An 18960-nucleotide genomic window follows, 5' to 3' on the forward strand; every position below is an offset into this window, starting at 1 on the left:
AAAATTTCATTTCTTCCTTTTCATCTTCTTTCATCAGAATAAACATCCAAAAAAAAGAACATGGCATCAACGGAGGTCAAAGATATAGAAGCCAAAACGGATGGGTTGAAACTTGATTCAGTCGAAACTACACCCAAATCCGCATCCAACGCCAACGCCTCTCCACTGACGACGAAAACCGGAGAAGACGGCGATGAGGATGACCAGGATGAAGAAGACGACAACGGGGGAGGAGTTTCCGCTAACACCACCAGCGACCCCCCCAAAAACAAGAAAAAGAAAAAGAAGAGCAACAAGAAGAAGAAATTGGTGAGCATCGAGCACTCGTACCCCGACGGCATCTACCCCGAGGGCCAATGGCTCGACCACCCCATGGACAGCAACACTTACCGCACGACGCTGGAAGAGATGCGCTACTTGGACAACCAGAACATGGCCAAATGGCAAGATTTCCGCAAGGGAGCCGAGATCCACCGCCGGGTGCGCGCCAAGGCCAAGTCGCAGATCCGCCCCGGTATGACCATGCTCGAGATTGCCGACATTATCGAATCGTCGATCCGCACATACGCGGGGAACGTTGCTGCCAAAGTTGCAGGAGTCGGCTTCCCCACCGGGTTATCGTTGAACCACGTGGCGGCGCACTATACGCCCAACACGGGCGACAAGAAGGTGTTGGCGAGCTCGGACATCATGAAGGTGGACATTGGCGTGCACGTGAACGGGCGCATCTGCGACTCGGCGTTCACGATGACGTTTGACGAGACGGGCAAATACGACGAGATCTTGGCTGCGGTGCGCGACGCGACGTACACGGGAGTGCGGGAGTCCGGGATCGACGTGCGGTTGAACGATGTTGGCGCTGCGATTCAAGAAGTGATGGAGTCGTACGAGACACGCGACGGCACCGCCATCAAGTGCATTAGGAACCTCAATGGGCATAATATCGGGGACTACGTGATCCACGGCGGCAAGTCGGTGCCTATCATTGCCAATGGCGACATGACCAAGATGGAAGAAGGCGAGGTGTTTGCGATTGAGACCTTTGGGCTGACGGGCCAAGGGTACGTGGTGCCCGAGGGGGAGTGTTCGCATTATGCGTTAAACGCGGGCATGGACGCGGGCGTCAAGGGGTTGAGCGAGCGGGCCCGCGCGCTCTTTAGCAAGATCGATGCCAGTTTCGGCACCTTGCCTTGGTGTAGACGGTATTTGGAGCGGGAAGGCGAGGAAAAGTACTTGTTTGCCTTGAACCAGTTGGTGCGTGCCGGTGTTGTTGAGGATTACCCGCCGATTGTGGATAAGCGCGGCAGTTACACGGCCCAGTTTGAGCATACGATCATCTTGCATCCGCATCGGAAGGAGGTTGTCACCAAGGGAGATGATTATTAGAGGTGAAGATTGTGAGTGTAGTCGAAATCGATGTTAGACTTGTCCAGCAACAAGAACTTACTCCAACTGAGCACGTGATTTGTTCAAATCCAAGCACCTCGAATCTAAACTTTGCAGCAAGAAGACGCCTAGTAAAGTCACTCCATCTAATCTCACACACCCACCATCTCTACATAATCTCCAGAGAGAGAGAGAAATGTGCCAGCAGGTTAATTCCGCAAACGGCCCAACGTCGCGGATATAGCATAAATTTACAAATTTCACGCTTGCGGGTCTGTGATTGATGGACAACCTCAAACTAAAAATAAAAAAAAAATCTCAGCTTTATGTATCTCTTTCAACAAGCTAAAGTGGGTTGTGCCTGTGGGCTATAGCACACTTGGGTTCTGCCTGTGGGTTATAGCACACTTGGGTTCTGCCTGTGGGTTATTGCACACTTGGGTTCTGCCTGTGGGTTATTGCACACTTGGTGTCTGTTTCCAGTAGCTATTACGTATCGGTTGTGCAAAGTGTGGGTGAAATATAATAGAAACAAGTCACGTGCAGCACAGCTTATAATCCATATATTATTATTTCAGCTGGCGGTGCCTTGTTTTCTTTAAGTCCGCATTGACGCATGCGCGTTTTGGACAAAGTGGGAAAATCAAAGTGGAGAGCCACCGGGGCAGACAAGGTCCCATTTCTTTTCCATGTCAGTGAAATATTTTAGCAAGCTTGTAATCGGAGAGAAATGGAGCAAGCTTGAACCAATTGGAAGCCTGGTGGGCTTTTCTTTCTTTTTTTTTTTTTTCAGCGTTTCACTTGTCTTGTCTTTTGGTTTCTGGTTTCTTCTTCTTGCGAGTTGGCTTTCCCCGTCTGTCTAGCTTGTGGGGTCATTTAGTAGTGGCGGGGAAGCGAAAGACGGAGATTCTGGCGATTTGTGCAATTTGTCTCTCTAGCACAGGCACAAAAACACGCGGGCCCCAACTTTACCTCTTCGATTGGCAGGAGCATATCTCTGGCGAGGTTGCCCTTGTTGTGTTGTTGTTGCACTCGACTTTATCATACGCAGCTGGAATGAACCTAGTGGTGCCAGAAGGAAAACGCCCATCTTCGGCTTCGGGTTGTAATAGAGGCGCTACCAAATGGAGGTGAAAAAACCACTACCGTTTAAGGTAATACCGTGGAGCTTTCTGGAGGTGATAATGGCTGAACCCTTTTTTTGATTGTGGTTTATTTTTCCCGCAATCAAGACACCGGTGTCGAAAGAGGAAAAGGTCAAGGCAGTTTCACTGGTGGATGGGTTGATGGAGTAACGGGCAAATCCCAAGATTGGCTTATGATCTTGGCTCTAATTAAACGCATTGCGGTGAAAGTCTCTCTCGCTGGATAGTGTTGCTGCAAGTGGGCTGGGTCACACACGCCGCCTTCCCGAAAATTGAGGGGAGACTCGGCTGCCGGGGGGGTATATATGGCCGCCGGTATCACCACACTTTTTTTTTTTTTTGGTTCTTATATATATACTACAGAGGAACTTCACCACAACGTTTCAAGCGACCCGGTCATTTTGTTAGTTTTTGGTTCTTTCTTCCTACCTACTGTTGGTTTTCATCCTTTGGCATCAACCCCATTCGGCAGTACTTGAGTATATATCGTTCGGGATTTTTTTTTTATAGACGGGCATCTGCTACGCGGACAAATATAGAAGCAAAGATATCAAAAAATGGAAGTTTCACCAGGCGCTTTGGAGTTCACAGGTATGTTTTTTTTTTTTTACTTCATGGGCATACAACTGGCCAACCGGCCCCTCCTTTCGTTAAATTTTTCGAGAGAAGAACTGGTGGAGTCAAGGAAATAGGGGGCGTCCACCCTCAAAAGGTCATTCACGGCTCGTGTTTGCTTTCTTCTTCTCGGCTATCGTGGAATAGGCTCTTTAGAATCCACATGACTGCACTTGAGCTTAACTATCCACCAAGACTCTGCCAATGTGTCTCGTGTTTAACCAAAAAAATCCAACTTGCATTTACTAACGTCTTGCTTTTTTTTTTTTTTTTTTTTTGAACAGGCTCCTTCACCAAACAGACTACTGAGTATTTAACTTTATCCAATCCAACGAGACAACCTTTGGCTTTTAAGGTCAAGACCACCGCACCCAAATTGTACTGTGTCAGACCAAACGCTTCGGTTCTCCAACCAGGTGAGTCCCAGCAAGTGTCCATCATCTTGCAAGGCTTTTCTCAACCATTGCCCCAGGACTACAAATGTAAAGACAAGTTCTTGTTAGTTTCCGTGCCAGCTCCTCCTCACGCTGATGCCTCAAAAGTCAGCGAAATCTGGCCCCGATTGGAGGCCCAAAACAAGAGCGCAGTTGTTTCCAAGAAATTGAGAGTCAGCTACCTTGTTGGTCCAGATAAGCAGGAACAACAGCCAGCTCAAGCTCACCACGACTCAGCTGCCCCAGCAGCAGCTGCTGCTGGTGGTGCTGGTGCCTACGGAGCCGCTAACCACTACCAACAACAACAACAACAACAACAACAACAAACACCCCCACAACAACAACAACAACAACAACCACCTCAACACCACCAACAAGCACCTCCTCAGCAACAACAGCAACAACAAAGCCCATTTGGTCAAACTGCTGGCGGATCTACTGGCTACAACTACCAACAAAATGGCGACGCTTCCTACAACCAACCTAGATCCGCCAACGATAGCTCTAATGGCTACTCCGGCTACCAGCAACAACCACCTCCACAGCAACACTACCAACAACAACAAGGTGGCTACAACAGTTTTGGTGGACAACAGCAAGCCTCGTCCCCAGCTGTCCAACGTGAATTGGAAGCCTTGGCAAGACAAGTTCAAACTTTGTCCAACAAGTTGGACCAGAACGAAAAAGCCGCTTCCCGTAGCCCAGTCTCCGCTATTGTTGACTCAGACTTGACTGCTACCGGCTTGTCATTGCCTGTTGCTTTGGTTTTGATTTTGATTTCCTTCCTTGTCGGTTGGTTGGTCTTTTAAGTGCAAACAAAAAAGAAAAAAAACACAGCGCTAGCGGGGATTAGGTTTTGTAGTGGGGTTTCATTACTCGCTCAAAGGAGAAAGATCTTTGCTATATTTTGCTATTTGCTGATAACTTTCACCAATATTGTTTGTTTTTCTTTTTGTTTTGTTCAACCAGACCTCCCTTCCTCAGACCTTTTAGCTAACCATTTTTTTTTTTTTTGAATAAAGTTTCTTATTCTGCTTATTTATAGTATTATCACGCTGTTGCCCATAATGTTGTTTTTTCTTTTTGTTTCTGTATTTGTATTCAATTTCATCTGCCATCAATTTGATTCAGTTTCGGAGAGTGGGCCGTGAGGTTTTCGCAACCTGATGAATGTGGAGCCAAATGTCAAGATAGCAAGTGTCGCGAATGTACGTGTCGCGACATTGCATTGGGGGTTGTTATTTCATACAGCCATAAACTCCAATTGTAGAAGATCAACAAAGCTACTACTCGTCCGCCAGCTTCACCACCACGGCGCCACAACCCTCCAGAAACTTTGACAACCTGGATTTCTACATGCAGCTCCAGCTTTAGAGCCGCACTACTTTTCAAAAACAAAAAAACGAAAAAATCAGAAAATCAACATGGGTAGAGCCACCGTGAAGTCAGGAACAATCAACCTTCTAAACACAATAATAGGAGCAGGCATCCTAGCCATGCCCTTTGGTCTAGCCCAGAACGGGCTAGTGTTCGGCTTCGTCCTCATCGTGTGGTCCTCGCTCACCTCGGCATTTGGCCTCTACTTGCAGAACAAAGTCGCCAAGTACACCGACCAGCGCGGCACGGTGCTGTACTTCAGCTTGGCGCAATTGACGTACCCCAAGCTTTCCATCTTGTTCGACCTGGCCATCTCGATCAAGTGCTTCGGCGTCGGGGTGAGCTATCTCGTGGTCATTGGCGACTTGATGCCGAAAATCATGGAGACGTTGGGCCAGGGGCAGAACACGTTGCTCATGCATCGTAATTTCTGGATCACGATCTTTATGGCGGTGGTGGTTACGCCGCTTTCGTATCTCAAGAAAATGGATAGCTTGAAGTACACTAGCTTCATTGCCTTGTTTAGTGTGGCGTATTTGATCTGTTTGGTGGTGGAAAAATATTTCGCTTTGGTGTTGATGGGCAATGCCTCAACTTCCACCACCACCACCACCACCACCACTACCACGGATTTAATGGTGAGAGCTGCGCTGGCTATCCCCCAGGATATAACCTGGTTCGGCCCGCGCTCACTCCAGAAAACACTTTCCTCATTCCCCATGTTTGTCTTTGCATACACATGCCACCAGAACATGTTTGCCATCTTAAACGAGCTCCAGCCGCACCCAACCCTGGGTTCGCAGACGCGCCAATCCAATCTCATCATCCGCAACGCCATTGCCACCGCGCTCGCCTCCTACCTCGTCGTCGGCATATTCGGCTACCTCACGTTCGGATCCACCGTCAACGCAAACATCATATCAATGTACCCCAGCTCCTCCATCTCGAGCCTCGTGGGCCGCCTCTGCATCGTAGTGATGGTGAGCTTATCATTTCCGCTCCAATGCCACCCGTGTCGCGGATCCGTCAACCACGTGATCCACTTTATCCAGCATGGAGTCGACTCGCTCAAGATGAAAAAGAGCAAGCGCAACAACACAACAGCGGGGTACACGAGCTTGAGCTCCGACATCGAGTCCGTGGCATCGAGCCGCGCCGACACCGAAGCTACTGAAGCCACGGAGGCGGATGAAAGTTTCATCTCGACGACGCCAATGGAAGGGGCACACGACACGCAGGGCCACGACCCCATCGTGGTGCCGCTTACAACCAGGAAATTCTACGCCATTACCACCGCCATCGTGGTGTTGAGCTACGCCGTGGCCATTAGCGTCACGAACTTGGCGAAGGTGTTGGCGTTCGTGGGCAGTACCGGCAGCGTCAGCATCAGCTTCTTGTTGCCGGGCCTCTTTGGCTACTTGTTGATCAAACCCTCGGATGGCGAACACGAGCTGCCGCAGGTGGAGTTGACGCCGTTGGAAAAGTTCTGCAAGTATGGCGGGTTGGCGTTGGCGATTTGGGGCGGCGCAGTTATGGTTATCTGCTTAAGTGCCACTTTATTGCTTGGGGCTACTCATTGAAAATGTCTCTGTAAGATATGGGAGGTTGCGTTTTATATACAATATATAGATCTTTTTCTTTTTCTTCACAATTGACATGACCTGATGGAATGTTTCTGAAAAAATGGTGGTTCAAGCTACTCTAGAGGGGAGGTGAAAGAAAGCGAGGGAGGAAAAGCCGTTTGCGTCGTTTCAAGAAAACATATATGAGCAAACTGTTAAATAACCCATGCAACGTTGGCAATAGCATCATACCGCAACGACTTGACCATATCGGAAACAATTGCAGCCCGGGTCTCGGCGGGAACAACCAAAGACTTGATCTCGAATTGCAACTTGGTTTCCAAATCAAGCAAGGACTCATCGTGAATAGCAATCGATCCAAATATGGGCACTTTCATCAGGTGCTGGAAGTTGTAATAGTCAATCGTGAAATTGACGTTGCCACTATCGGCATCACTGACTTCGACAACCACGGGGAATTTGAAAGATATGAAATACAACTTGTCATCCAACTGTCTCAAACAGTTCCAAAACTTGACGAAATATGCAAACCGTTCAGCAACAGGTACACTGTTGCCCCTTTCATCAAGCGTCAAAGTTGGCCATTGGAATGCACAATCTAGCAATTGCTTGAAATGCAAGTTGTTGGTGTTGCTTTCGACAACTTCAAGTTTCTTGCGTTTGAAATCAAAGGTCATTTCAAGACTTTGATCAAATAGAAACACCAATGCCATCTCGGGGGTGGTTTTCAAATACTGTAATCTAGTCTGTTTGGAAACGGACTGAAACTGTCGCTTAATGTCATTAGCTTGTGAAGCAGTGAAGCCGCGCACTAGGTCCAGTTCAAATTCGAGATCGGCAATTTGCAGCTCACGGTTTCTTTTGCTCTTGTTGATTTCATTGATCCTGGCATCCAATATCATCAACCTTGCTTGTTTCTCCAGTAGTTCCAACTTTAAATTGCGCATCTCCGACCGCATGCGATTGAAATCATCCTTGACCCGTTTCAAGTCTTCAGGGTCAGTCAACTTCTCGATTTCGTTCTTGGCCTTAACAATACTGGCGACCCTCGTCTTTAGTTTTGCAACATAGCCAGCTGCATCCTGATTCAATTTGTGGAGCATGTCCTTATCCTGCCTCAACAAATCTCGATCCTTGATAAGCTCGTTCTTCGACACCCGCAACGAATCAATTATCGTGGTGGCTAGTTCGGCGCTCCAGATGTGCCAATTTTGTTTGCTTTGCAAAATGGCGATATCTCGCACGTTTTGCAACTGAAGACTCGTGGCTGACCGTTCTTGCGGATCTTGGTTGTAATATTCGGTTATATTTTTGACTGCCTCGGGATCCAGTTCGACGAGATCGACATATTCTTCGTACGCCTTGTCGCAATTGTTTATCCTTCGATAAAGTTCATGACAACAGAACTGGTACTGGGCATAGAGATCCAAGTAAGGTTTAGCAAGGATATAGTCAACCAATGTTGGATCACTTTCGTTGTTGCCATATTGCATTGAGGTATCACTGGCACTGTGAGAAAATGAGTCATTTACTTTTTCAATGTAGAAGTTGACGGAAATGTCCTTGAGAAACTTGGCCAAGCTCGGGTGCTGCTTCGCGGTTGTCTCGTTTGCCAATGTTGTTTGCTTCAGCAGGTCAACTCCAGTCGCAGATACTTCTTCGTTTAGCTTTGGTTTTGGGTTTAGCTCCCCGGAGGTCTCACCTGAAGGAGTAGTCTCCCGAGATAGAGTAGTGGAGGTCACTGATTCCACGGGTGCTTCGCCAGGTGCTCCGTCAGGTGCTTTGAAGTCATCCAATTTTTTATCGCCATCATAATTACCATCGCGATCCTTCTCCTTTATTTTACCTTCATTCGTCTCGTATAGTTTCATTGGCGAAGAAGATGGCAAGTTTTCAAAAGTCGGTTTGATGTCCATCAACGCTGGTCTTTGAATGGGAGACAACCTAAACTGCTCTGTAATCCCCATAGGCTCAGCTCCGTCGTTGTCTCCAGCATCGGCATCTTTGCCACTGACAATGGTTGATTTCACCGGCTCTGTAAGCTCCATTTCTTGCTCACCCACATCCACGCCCACATCTACATCGTGGTCATTGGCTGTTCCCGCGGTTATTGATGTCCGTAGGTTCGCAGTTGGAGCAACTGCTGAATCTGTGACATTATTGCGAGAAACCCTTTCGGTAATTTCCATACTTATTTGCATCTCCCCATCGTGTCCTTCATCTTGAACTTCGTCGCCATTGCCAACAGCCAGCTCATGAAACCACAGATTCTCTTCTGGCAAGTTTTCGAGTTGGGGTCTTGGGATCAAGTTGGGCACAGTGGCAGGTATAGATCCGGTCAATTCCATCGTCACCTCTTCCCCGCCTTCCTTCTTAGCTAGTGGTGCCTGTGGTGCCTGTGGTGCCCGTGGCAATGGCTGCGGTTGAGTAATTTCCATCGTTACTTCATCTTCCAACTTTTTCGATTGTGGTAGAACATTCAAGGGTTCAGTAATTTGCATGTCTTGCTCTTGCTCTTGCTCCTGCTCCTGCTCTTGCTCCTGCTCTTGCTCCTGCTCTTTTTCTTGTTGTTGCTCACTGAGTCGACGTCCTGTGACTACAATCTCAACTTTTTCCATCACTTGAATCGAGCGCCGCACATCCTTCACAGCCTCGTCATCCGTATCAATATCATCACTCTGGTCACTTTCATCCTCACGTTCACGCTCATCTGAACTATCACTCAATGGCTTATCAATCTCAGCTTCTCCCTCTGAAGACTCAACCTCATCAACCTGGCTCCCCGAAGATGACGATGACGAAGACAGAGGCCCGGAATAATAGTATTCTTGGCCAACCTGGATATCGCCATACGAAGCGCCACCATCGGTTTTCCGCCTCTTGTGCGGGTTAATGTTTGCTTCAAGGTCGGGGAAGGTATGTAGGGTGACTTCCGGCGCGAATGACACGCGTCGTGAATTATGCAGTAGTGGTAACGTGTTGTCTTTGAGTATACTCTTGGCCATCTGTTTTTCTTTTCTGTAAAATGGGAACTGGATTGGCTCACAAGTGGGAGACTAGTATATCAATAAGGATGTGGGTATAGACCCCTGAAAAGTGTTGTAAAATGTGCTGCAAACGGCGGTCTGGGTACTGGCAGTAAAGATCTCTTGATGTAGACTCTGGCGTTTGTTTTTGGTTCCGGGGCTGCACGTGACTTTATGCACGTGACACCATGCACGTGACATCATACCAGCGAACAGAGAGAATCAATTCATGTTATCAACTCTATACTCTTTCTATTAAGACGAAGAACCATCATTTCGTCAAAGTCGTCGCCGCCGGTTCTGCCGCCGTTATCATGCCTCACTAGATTTGCCGTTTCCAAATCGTATTCGTTGATAGCCTCAAAGTCATTCAACTCGCTTACCAAGTTGCCAAATTTGTCATTTACAGTTGACGCAAGGATAAATCTGTCAATAAAGCCGGCCATGTATTTGTTATGGATATTGTTATGGTTGAAAATAACCAAATGGTTCAAGTGTAGTTTCTCAAACTCTTCGAGTATCAATATAGCTGGTGATAAGTCGTTGGTGTAAAGCAACGATGGCTCGACGCTCACGTGAAATTCTATAAAGCTCTCGAGCTTGCGCTCGTAATGCAATTGTATGGATAATGCGCTTTTGGGCAAGTTGTCGACTTGAATCGAGATTGGCTGATGCGCATCGTCTTTATCTAAGCCGGCGAGTCTCGTGGCAATCTCTGATTTGTAAACGTATCCAATGTAGATCGGGTTGGTGTAGTCGACAATCATGGGGTATCCTTCATGGGCATCGTCATTGATGAAATTGGATAGCGAGCTCATTGTGTAAGGCTCATCTTCACTAATTAAACACAAACACTTCATCTGCTCAAAGGGAACCATTAATGATTTCACCGTTACGTCAGGTAATTTCGATTTTATAGTGGTGGTCAAGTTGGAAAACGAAACCAAGCCAGTGCCTTTCCCTTCATTGACCTTGCCGCGAAATTCAGGGTCCCCCGGCTGGTTGTAGTTGTTCTGCAACCACGCATCGTAGATGTTTGAAGGGCACAACCAGTCATTGACAAATTTAGCAGTCATGACTCCACACATAATTGGTAGGACATACGAAACAGCGCCAGTGACTTCAAACATAATCACCACAACAGCCATTGTGAGCTTGGTGATACCGGTCATGAACGACGCTGCTCCAATCACCGCGTACGATGAAGGTGAAATGACGCACGATTTCTCGGTGCAAGTAGCCAACGAGTCCCAGTTGAACTTGGACTGAAGAATCTGGCTCAAGATTCCAAAAAGCCTACCGGTCGTGGCCCCCAACACTAGCGTCGGCATCAAGATCCCACCGGGGAGATCAATGCCAAAGGTGTACGATGTAAGAAAGAAACCCAGGACGAGGATGTAAAATAGCTTGAGCACGGTGATGCCATTAGAAGGTTGACACAAGAAATTGGTTGCATTTGGTTGATCTTCAACGATTTTGGGACACTCTTTGAAAAGCAATTTCAAATATGCCCCCAAGGGCAACTTGGCGATTTCCAACGGGAAGTTCAAAAGTGAAGTGACTAGCACAATAGCAAAAGTTTCCAAATAAGGTCCGAATTTTTCATCCATCCTTAATTGCGAGGCCAATTTGGATTGAATATTTTTGCGGTAAGATTTCAGTTGAAACTTCTGGTTCAATTTGATAAACGCATAGCCGTAAATGCCACCAACGAAACCAAGGGCACAAAAGGGGATAATCTCCATAAACAACCAACTAAAGTTACCAAAGATAACTTCGAAAAGATCCTGTTCCAAGAAATTGCTAGTGCCATCGGTGAATGCGTTGAACCCAGTCATGCCAATTATGGCAATCGTAGCAGAAACAAACGAGATCCACATGGTCTTTGTTGGGTAAAAATAACTCGGCATGCTTTCCAACACAAACAAAACACCGCCAATGGGAGCATTGAATGCAACCGATATGCCACTGGCAGTAGCAGCGCTAAGAATCTCTCGCCTGATCGCTTCATTGGCCCTGCTCTTGAACCCCCTGGTTCTGAAATTCAGAATCACGCCGTAGATGATGTTGAATACGCAACACGATACATGCACAAGCGGACCCTCTTTGCCCAACCACAACCCGGAGCTAACAACAAAGATCAAGCCAAATATCTTGTAAAGCAACGTCCTTGTGCCTAAATACTCCGTCAAGTTCATGTTGAAGCCCGAGATGATCAACTTGATCTCGGGGATACCAGACTGCCGAATCAAGTGTTCACGGTTGAGGGTCAAGTAGGATGCCAAGGCGACAAACCCCAATGCGAATCCCAAATATATCGGCAAATTTATCACAACGTTGCTCCAAACCGCCGTGGAATCAAAAAATAGCCGCAGCCAACTATACCAATCGTCACCAGAACAGGTCAGGTAGGGGTTCAATATGCTCCATTCTGCAGCTTTGCTAGTGAAACATATCCCCTTTTTCAAATCATTTAGCGACACCGAGACCAAGTCAATCGCAGCGGCCACGTAGCCCAAAATGATCGCCAGGACAAGCACCGTGATCCATTTTTCTGAAATGTTCAAGTAGGAAGATATCGACTTCCCAAATGAGTTCAAGTGTGGAATCAAGAGCTTTTCTCGACTCCAGTCTATAAATGTGTTTTGTTCGTACTGCTTTGGTGATGTGAATGTATGCGACTGGTGCTGCTCTGTGGGTGAAGCCGTGTCAGTGTCAGTGTCATTGTTAGTTGTAGTGTCAGTCGTAGTGGTGCCTGCGTGGTGATTGGGCGGGCGATACGTCAATGTCGGTATGTCTCCCTCTATACTATATGAGAAAGATGGGCCCTTGAGTAGCTGGAAAGAATTCATAGTAGCGGAATCTTAGGCTTTCCAAGCATGAGGATGTGGTGGTGCAGCCTGGTAAGATATGAGCCACTTGAAGGTGACGTGGTTTGACAGGTCTCGGGTTTATCACTTTTCTCTTTTGGGGGGAGGAGGAATTATTATCATCGCTTTCGTGCTTCCCATCAACTATTTATACAACGCCAGACCTTGCAAACTACTCAGACAACCAGGAAGCAAGTTACGGACGGAGACGTCCCTTTGAGATAAGGAGGGCAGGAAGAGGGTGAATGAGGCTGAAGAAGAAGGAGAAAAGTGGAGATACAGCGTGAATTACCCCTTCGGATCAGCTCAATTGGTCTAACAAATACGAAAAACCGCCCAATAATGGGGTCAGAATTGGGGTATACATGCATATACCCATATAAACAACACTATTCAAGTATATAACTCCCCCAGCGCATTACCAAAAACCCACAGCTCGCAATCAATACCCCTCAGCTTATCGAACCTCAAGCACCCATCTCGCTAATCTTGAGGAATCGCGACTTGACCCCAGGGTATTCAAGAATCGCACATTTGTGAATTTCAGCGCTGCAGTGCCTGAACCCTACCACCACCACCGTCACCACCGCTCGTATCTAGTCTTCAAGCCAGACGATATCTCGTCGTGCGAAATAGACGACGAAGCGGACCCACCTCAAATGGCACCTTTTATCCCCAAGTCTGGGTCAAATGACCCGCAAGCTTACCAAAACACCAAGATCTCAAAAGGTGCTCCTACGTGTGACTAACAACCTGGCTTCCCGATGACGAAACCGTCGCCACCAATATCCCGCAATCGTCGATCAACCTCCCCACTATTGAAAACACCAGAATGAAGAACGAAAAAAAGAAGAGATCTTATCGGTATGGAACCACTTGAACCGTTCTCTGTTGCTTGAGCTCCCCCCCCCCTCCTCGATGTGACAATGAAAATTAAACCTTCACTGCGCGAGCGTGACCAAATTTGCAAGTGTTGATATACTGGCCACATGGATTGGGCACCGTTGGGAACCGTTGGGAACGCCCAGTCGTACAAAAGCGTAGATCGACGCCGTCCCCCCTCCTTGCGTCAATTGCAAGAGTTCACCTTCCCACTATTAAACTCCAACGAGAACAAGCAACGCCAGCTTGGAATTCGAATGCGCATTAGCGAGGCGAAACTCACGCGTCACCCAGTGTCAAAATATTTCGAACATGGCGTTTTTTTTTTTACCACGTCGATTTCCTGCGGCATGTACCGTGTCTTTTTTGGGGCAGTTGGAATTTTTTCGAGGTCAAGGTTAGATCTAGATATGCGCAAATGATCCATGGTTGAGTTCGCTGGGGTTGGAGTCGCGGTGGCGTCCGATACGAATCTGCTGTTTATTCCATCCAGAACAAGAAAAAAAAACACTGAAAAGAGTGAAAAAGTGGAGTGAAAGAGGGCACGCTTTTCTTTTCTACATGTACTTGTTTAGATCTGAAGTGAAGTCGATAGAATCGCATGTAGATGTATATGACCAGACACATGAAACAGAGTTTATGTGTGTTGTTGATTTGCAGACATTTACACGGGGCGTTCAGTTGCGTTACGCAAAGCGAAAAAAAAAAATAGACAAAGCCCGCTCTTGAAATAAACTAGTAGCATTCAAAACATGAAAACCTTGTATTAATACAATTTTGAAAAACAATTCCTATACAACCTAGGCAATCTTCATCCCGATCTCTGCTATTTTTCAACGATGAAGAGATGCAAATAGACAAAAATTCAAGTGATGAAAAAAGGGGATAAAAAAAGAAAATAAGGGAAATCTTTCAAACTTTGAATGAATAAAACGATACGGAAAATATCTCTCGAAAAAAGAAAATGTTTAAAGAAATGTTTGTAAAAAAAAAATGTTCCTTGCATTCTAATGGGGGGGAGGGGGGGTAACAAATGTTTAATATGATGTGTAATGTCTCTATCCTGAATGTTGCATGCGTTGTATGACCTTGATCTATCTTTTTTTTATTAAAAATTTTTTTTTCTTTGTTGATTGTATGCCTTTTTGCTCTTGAGAGGTTGGAACTGGGAAGTGGGAACTGGCAACTGAGAGCTGCCGACAGTCGTGGACCAAGAAGCGACTCTTCAATCTTGAATCTCTGGACTACCGGATTCTTTTTTCCCAATAAGAAAAAAATGTGTGGGATCCTCGATCCAGTACGCGATTCAGCTTGATCCCATGTGGCAAACACTGCTGGTTTACCTCCACGTAACCTTTCTCACTCATGATTCCCAATTGCCGAATCGACATTCCAGTTGAATCCCACCAATCCACCAACGTCTCCTCCACTTCCGTCTCCACCAACGTCATCCTCGGCCAACAACTGGTTAATGTCAAAGTCCAAATCGTCAAACCCACCGCTGCTTCCGCCGGGCGCTTCAAATAGACTAGCGCCGTTCCCGACGTTGACGTCACCCCTTCCACTAAGGCTATCGTTGCTCGAGCTGTGGTTGTGGTGCTGATTGTGCGGCGTGTCCGACAACATGTCCACATTGAAGAAATTGTCGCTGTTGTTGTTGTTGTTGTTGCCTCCGGCAATGCCAGCGGTAGCTTCACTGGAGCGGAATGGCAAGTCGTGGTCAAACGTGGCTTGAGTGGGCGCTGCAGGAGGTATCAATGAATTTTCAAAATCATCCTCGCCAGCTTCTTTTTTGACAAAGCTATTGGACTCTTTCGATTCTTCTTTAATCATGGGAGGCTGATGTTTCTTGTCGGCCATGCCACTATTGTTGTTTTTGGCAGAGTTGGAGATTGAAGTTGGCGTGGGAGCAGACAGCTTCCGTGGAGACTCATTCACCAGGTTCATCTTTCTCTTTTTCTTTGCATCTACACCGGTTGGCTCGCTAACAGGAGTAAGTGGTATGAAATCCTTCTTGCCAATATTGGGAGTATTCGATCCCCGGCGTTGTTGTTGCTGTTGCTGCTGCTGCTGTTGTTGTTGTTGTTGTTGTTGAGGTGCCGGTCCTGGTGCTGGTGGTTCAATGTTGCTCGGAGTATTGGCAAGGTTAACGCTTTGTTTTCTGCTCCTCTTGCCATTGCTGCTGCTTTCCTTTTTAGGCTTCTTGTTGCCCATTGCTGGACTTTTTGTAGTGGTCATGGGCGATTGAATTGATCCGGCAGGCGATGGTCTTTGGTTAAACTGCTGACCCGATGGCACAGGTGCATGAAACATCGAGGGAGTCGGCTGTTGAGACTGCAGCGAAGAACCAGCCATTTGCTGTTGCTGTTGTTGTTGTTGGGAAGGAAGTTGCCCTTGCGTCATGCCGAGAGCCATGAGATTGGTGTCGGACCCCGCGGTGTTGCGTGCAATCTCTAGTCTCTTTTTGTTCTGCGTCTCGAGCAACATCAACTGGTTTTGGTAGTCTTGCAAGGCATTCACAGACCTGCCATTGGCCTGGTTCATGTTTACAGGAACATTGAACGCGTTGCCCACACCAGGTGGGCCGTTTGAATTAGTGCCGTTGCTAGCGTTGCCGTTGTTGGGTTTCCCGTTGAGTTTGATGTTTTTCTTTTGCGCGCCTTGGTTGGAATTCAATCTCATCATTTGAGGAACGTTGTGGGCCAGAGTCATGGGAGTTGCAGCCGAGCTTCCTGGTGGTGGACTATGTTGCTGTTGAAACTGTTGTTGTTGTTGTTGTTGTTGTTGTTGCGCTTGAGCTTGAGCTTGAGCTTGAGCTTGAGCCTGCGCCTGAGCTTGTACTTGTGCCATTTGCTGTTGCAGAACAGCCACGGCAGCTTGTTGTCTCAAGCTATTCATCTGATTCTGAGCTTGCTGTTGGAATGTATTCTTTGGCATATTCTGCTGTTGATGCTGTTGTTGCTGCTGTTGCTGTTGCTGTTGCTGTTGCTGATGCTGCTGTTGCTGTAGGAAAAGTTGCTGTTGCAATGTAATATTAGGATTCGCAGCCATGGCATTCATCATTGCCTGCTGCTGCTGCTGTGAATTAGGAGGAGGAGGGGGAGGCTGTTGCTGTTGCTGTTGCTGTTGCTGTTGCTGTGGGTGGTTAGGGTCGGCATTCATACTCATTTGTCTCTGTGCAGCAGCAGCCGCCTGCTGTTGCTTAATTAGAAGCATCATTCTCTGTTGATCAATTTGAGCATTGGGCACATTCTGATTCATGGCAGCCTGTTGCTGGAATTGTTGATTCATGAAAGCTTGCTGGCCGTTGGAAGGTACCATGTTGGGGAAATTTGGATTCCTCAAAGGCTGGCCCGGATGTTGCTGTTGCTGTTGTTGTTGTTGCGGCGTTGCCACGGGCTGCGTCTGTTGTTGAGGAGGGACAGAAGTAGGTACAACCATGGAGTTTTGGTTGAGTTGTTGATTGAGAGCTGCTTGGAACTGGGCTTGAGTCAGTGCTTGCAACTGAGGTTGCAACTGCGGTTGAAGTCCCTGCGGCTGTCCTTGCAAGTGAGGTTGCCCCTGTGGTTGCACCTGTGGCTGGTTTCGAGTCTGAGCTTGAGGTTGAGGTTGAGCAGGATGGATCTGATTCGGAGATTGAGATTGTGTCTGTGCTTGCTGTGCAGGGTGCATTGCATGTTGCTGCTGTTGATGAAAAGGAGGAGCAGGAGCAGGTGGATGCTGTTGCTGCTGAACATGTAGATGTTGTTGCTGCTGCTGCTGAACATGAGATGGGGGTCGTTGTGGGTGCTGCATTTGCTGCTGAGGTTGAGCTTGCATATTGAACTGAGGATGTTGATTGGCCATCTGTTGCTGCTGTTGCTGCTGCTGTTGTTGTTGTTGTTGCTGGGGAGGGAAATTCCCAACCGAGCCAGGAATAACCATTGATAGCATCTGTTGTTGTTGTCTCTGTCTTAATAGTTGTAGTTGGTAATACCTCATGGCAAGGTTGGCTTTATTGCCGTTGTTGTTGCTGGTATTGTTACCGCCTTGATCGGTTCTTCCCCCGTTTTTAGCTTGGAACATATCCCAAAAGATCTGCCACCATTCAAAGAGAAAGCTTCGAGGCGAGTCCATCGTTAGTGACATCTGGGGCAAATTGTAATCTTTGAAAAACTGTAATTGCAGTGGAGACTGCATCAGCTGTGAACCGGGTGAACTGACGCCACCACCACTGCCATCGGTGGGTGCTTCATATTGCTTATCCTTGACAACTGCAGACGAGGCAATAGAGGGTATTTCCGCCTCGTTGACAAAGATCCTGGCTGTTTGAGGTAGCCTGCTTTTGATCAAAAAATCGTAAATGTAGGCATTTAGGAGCTGTTTGGCATTTGCAGCAGTGGAGTCGCAAACGCTGATTGAGGAAGCAGGCGAAGATGTTGCTGAAGAAAGGTCCAATGCCTTGTTTACCGACGTACTTCGATTAGTGTTGTTGTTGCTGATGTTGCTGTTGATGCTGGGAGAGTTGCCCTGGGCATTATTCTGATGGCTATGGTGAAGATTATTATTGATGGAATTCGACTGAGGAGCACCAGGAGGAGGTCTGCCTTTGATATTATTCATACTAGTACGAATGGTGTTCTGATGAGCTCTTCGTCGTTGTCGTTGTTGTTGTTGTTGTTGGTTTTGTCGTTGGAGTGGTCGTAGTCAAAAACAAAAACAAGAAAGTGACGGACAAATGACTAGACAGATTTTCTAATTCACAGCTTGGACAGTTTAAAAAGTAGTTGGGACGTTGATGTGGAAAAAATAAAAAAAAAAAGGAACAGGGATTGTGGTGTCAAAGGCAGTATACAAAAAAAAAGGGGAGCGGGTGGTGGTGCCGATGGTCTCTCTTGCGAAGCGGATAGGGAGGGTGCTGTTGCAAGATGGGCAAGGGGACTGGAGACAACAAGGGTGGGTGGTTTTGGCTTTGGCTCTCTGTTGTTTTTCCCGTAGTGATTAATTTGGTGATAATGCCACTGGCAATTTTGGTCGTCAAAAATCAAAAAAAAAAAATAAGGTGGGAGAAAATAAAAGACGCTGTTTCCGAGTAGAGAGAAAGAGAGGAAACCACGCTGGTGATACCTGCTGCGAGAGGGTTGGTCGGTTTAGGAGAGAACCGAGAGGTGGAGAGGTCAAAAGAGAGGCCAAAAGAGAGTAGGGATGAACAAGGGGTTGCTAGAAGAGGTTTCTTGCCTTTCTCCGTCTTCCTCCACTGGAGTGTCTTCTCTCTCTCTCTCTGTCTTTGGTTCGTGGTGGTTTGTGCTACCAACTGGCACCGCACTAGTGAGGTATTTCCCACACACTCACGCAAAGTAAAGTCGACAGATTCCAGAGAGGGGGGGAGGGGGGATCTAACTCCCGTAGTTACTGTTGTTTCGTTAGTGGGCCATATAATTCCTGGCTTCAGCTTACTTTTGACCCGTGGGGTTTGGCCCTTGTTCTTTGTTATCTCTCTCTGTGCCCATCTACCGGTGAATACGCCCCTATCAGCAGCGTAGTTTGCACTCCGAGAGGCGGCCGAGTAGTGCACTCCTGCCACAATTTTAACTCGACTGCTACTGGTAACTATGTATGTTTGGATCTTTGCCCCCAGCCCACACACCAGCAGCAACAGAGGG

At 47.2% G+C, this 18960-nt stretch overlaps 6 protein-coding genes across 6 annotated transcripts; 3 read left to right on the plus strand and 3 right to left on the minus strand. All coding sequences in view use genetic code 12, as the record gives it.

Annotated features, from left to right (window-relative positions):
* Positions 1–60: 60 nt before the first annotated feature.
* LODBEIA_P41570 (uncharacterized protein) lies at positions 61–1386 on the plus strand (the record flags this gene model as incomplete). The annotated part of the gene is made up of 1 exon (XM_066974347.1): positions 61–1386. The coding sequence occupies one exon, from the start codon at positions 61–63 to the stop codon at positions 1384–1386; it is 1326 nt and encodes a 441-aa protein (XP_066831095.1).
* Positions 1387–3088: 1702 nt separating this feature from the next.
* LODBEIA_P41580 (uncharacterized protein) lies at positions 3089–4389 on the plus strand (the record flags this gene model as incomplete). The annotated part of the gene is made up of 2 exons (XM_066974348.1): positions 3089–3122; positions 3431–4389. The coding sequence occupies 2 exons, from the start codon at positions 3089–3091 to the stop codon at positions 4387–4389; spliced, it is 993 nt and encodes a 330-aa protein (XP_066831096.1).
* Positions 4390–5076: 687 nt separating this feature from the next.
* On the plus strand, positions 5077–6537 carry LODBEIA_P41590 (uncharacterized protein; the record flags this gene model as incomplete). The annotated part of the gene is made up of 1 exon (XM_066974349.1): positions 5077–6537. The coding sequence occupies one exon, from the start codon at positions 5077–5079 to the stop codon at positions 6535–6537; it is 1461 nt and encodes a 486-aa protein (XP_066831097.1).
* A 197-nt stretch (positions 6538–6734) lies between these two features.
* On the minus strand, positions 6735–9545 carry LODBEIA_P41600 (uncharacterized protein; the record flags this gene model as incomplete). Its single annotated transcript, XM_066974351.1, has 1 exon — positions 6735–9545. One exon carries the CDS (start codon positions 9543–9545, stop codon positions 6735–6737), a length of 2811 nt encoding a protein of 936 aa, XP_066831098.1.
* A 248-nt stretch (positions 9546–9793) lies between these two features.
* LODBEIA_P41610 (uncharacterized protein) lies at positions 9794–12418 on the minus strand (the record flags this gene model as incomplete). The annotated part of the gene is made up of 1 exon (XM_066974352.1): positions 9794–12418. One exon carries the CDS (start codon positions 12416–12418, stop codon positions 9794–9796), a length of 2625 nt encoding a protein of 874 aa, XP_066831099.1.
* A 2259-nt stretch (positions 12419–14677) lies between these two features.
* Positions 14678–17920, minus strand: LODBEIA_P41620 (uncharacterized protein; the record flags this gene model as incomplete). Its single annotated transcript, XM_066974353.1, has 1 exon — positions 14678–17920. The coding sequence occupies one exon, from the start codon at positions 17918–17920 to the stop codon at positions 14678–14680; it is 3243 nt and encodes a 1080-aa protein (XP_066831100.1).
* Between the last annotated feature and the right edge of the window lie 1040 nt (positions 17921–18960).

This window comes from Lodderomyces beijingensis (genome assembly GCF_963989305.1).
Source record: "Lodderomyces beijingensis strain CBS 14171 genome assembly, chromosome: 5".
Taxonomy (NCBI): domain Eukaryota; kingdom Fungi; phylum Ascomycota; class Pichiomycetes; order Serinales; family Debaryomycetaceae; genus Lodderomyces; species Lodderomyces beijingensis.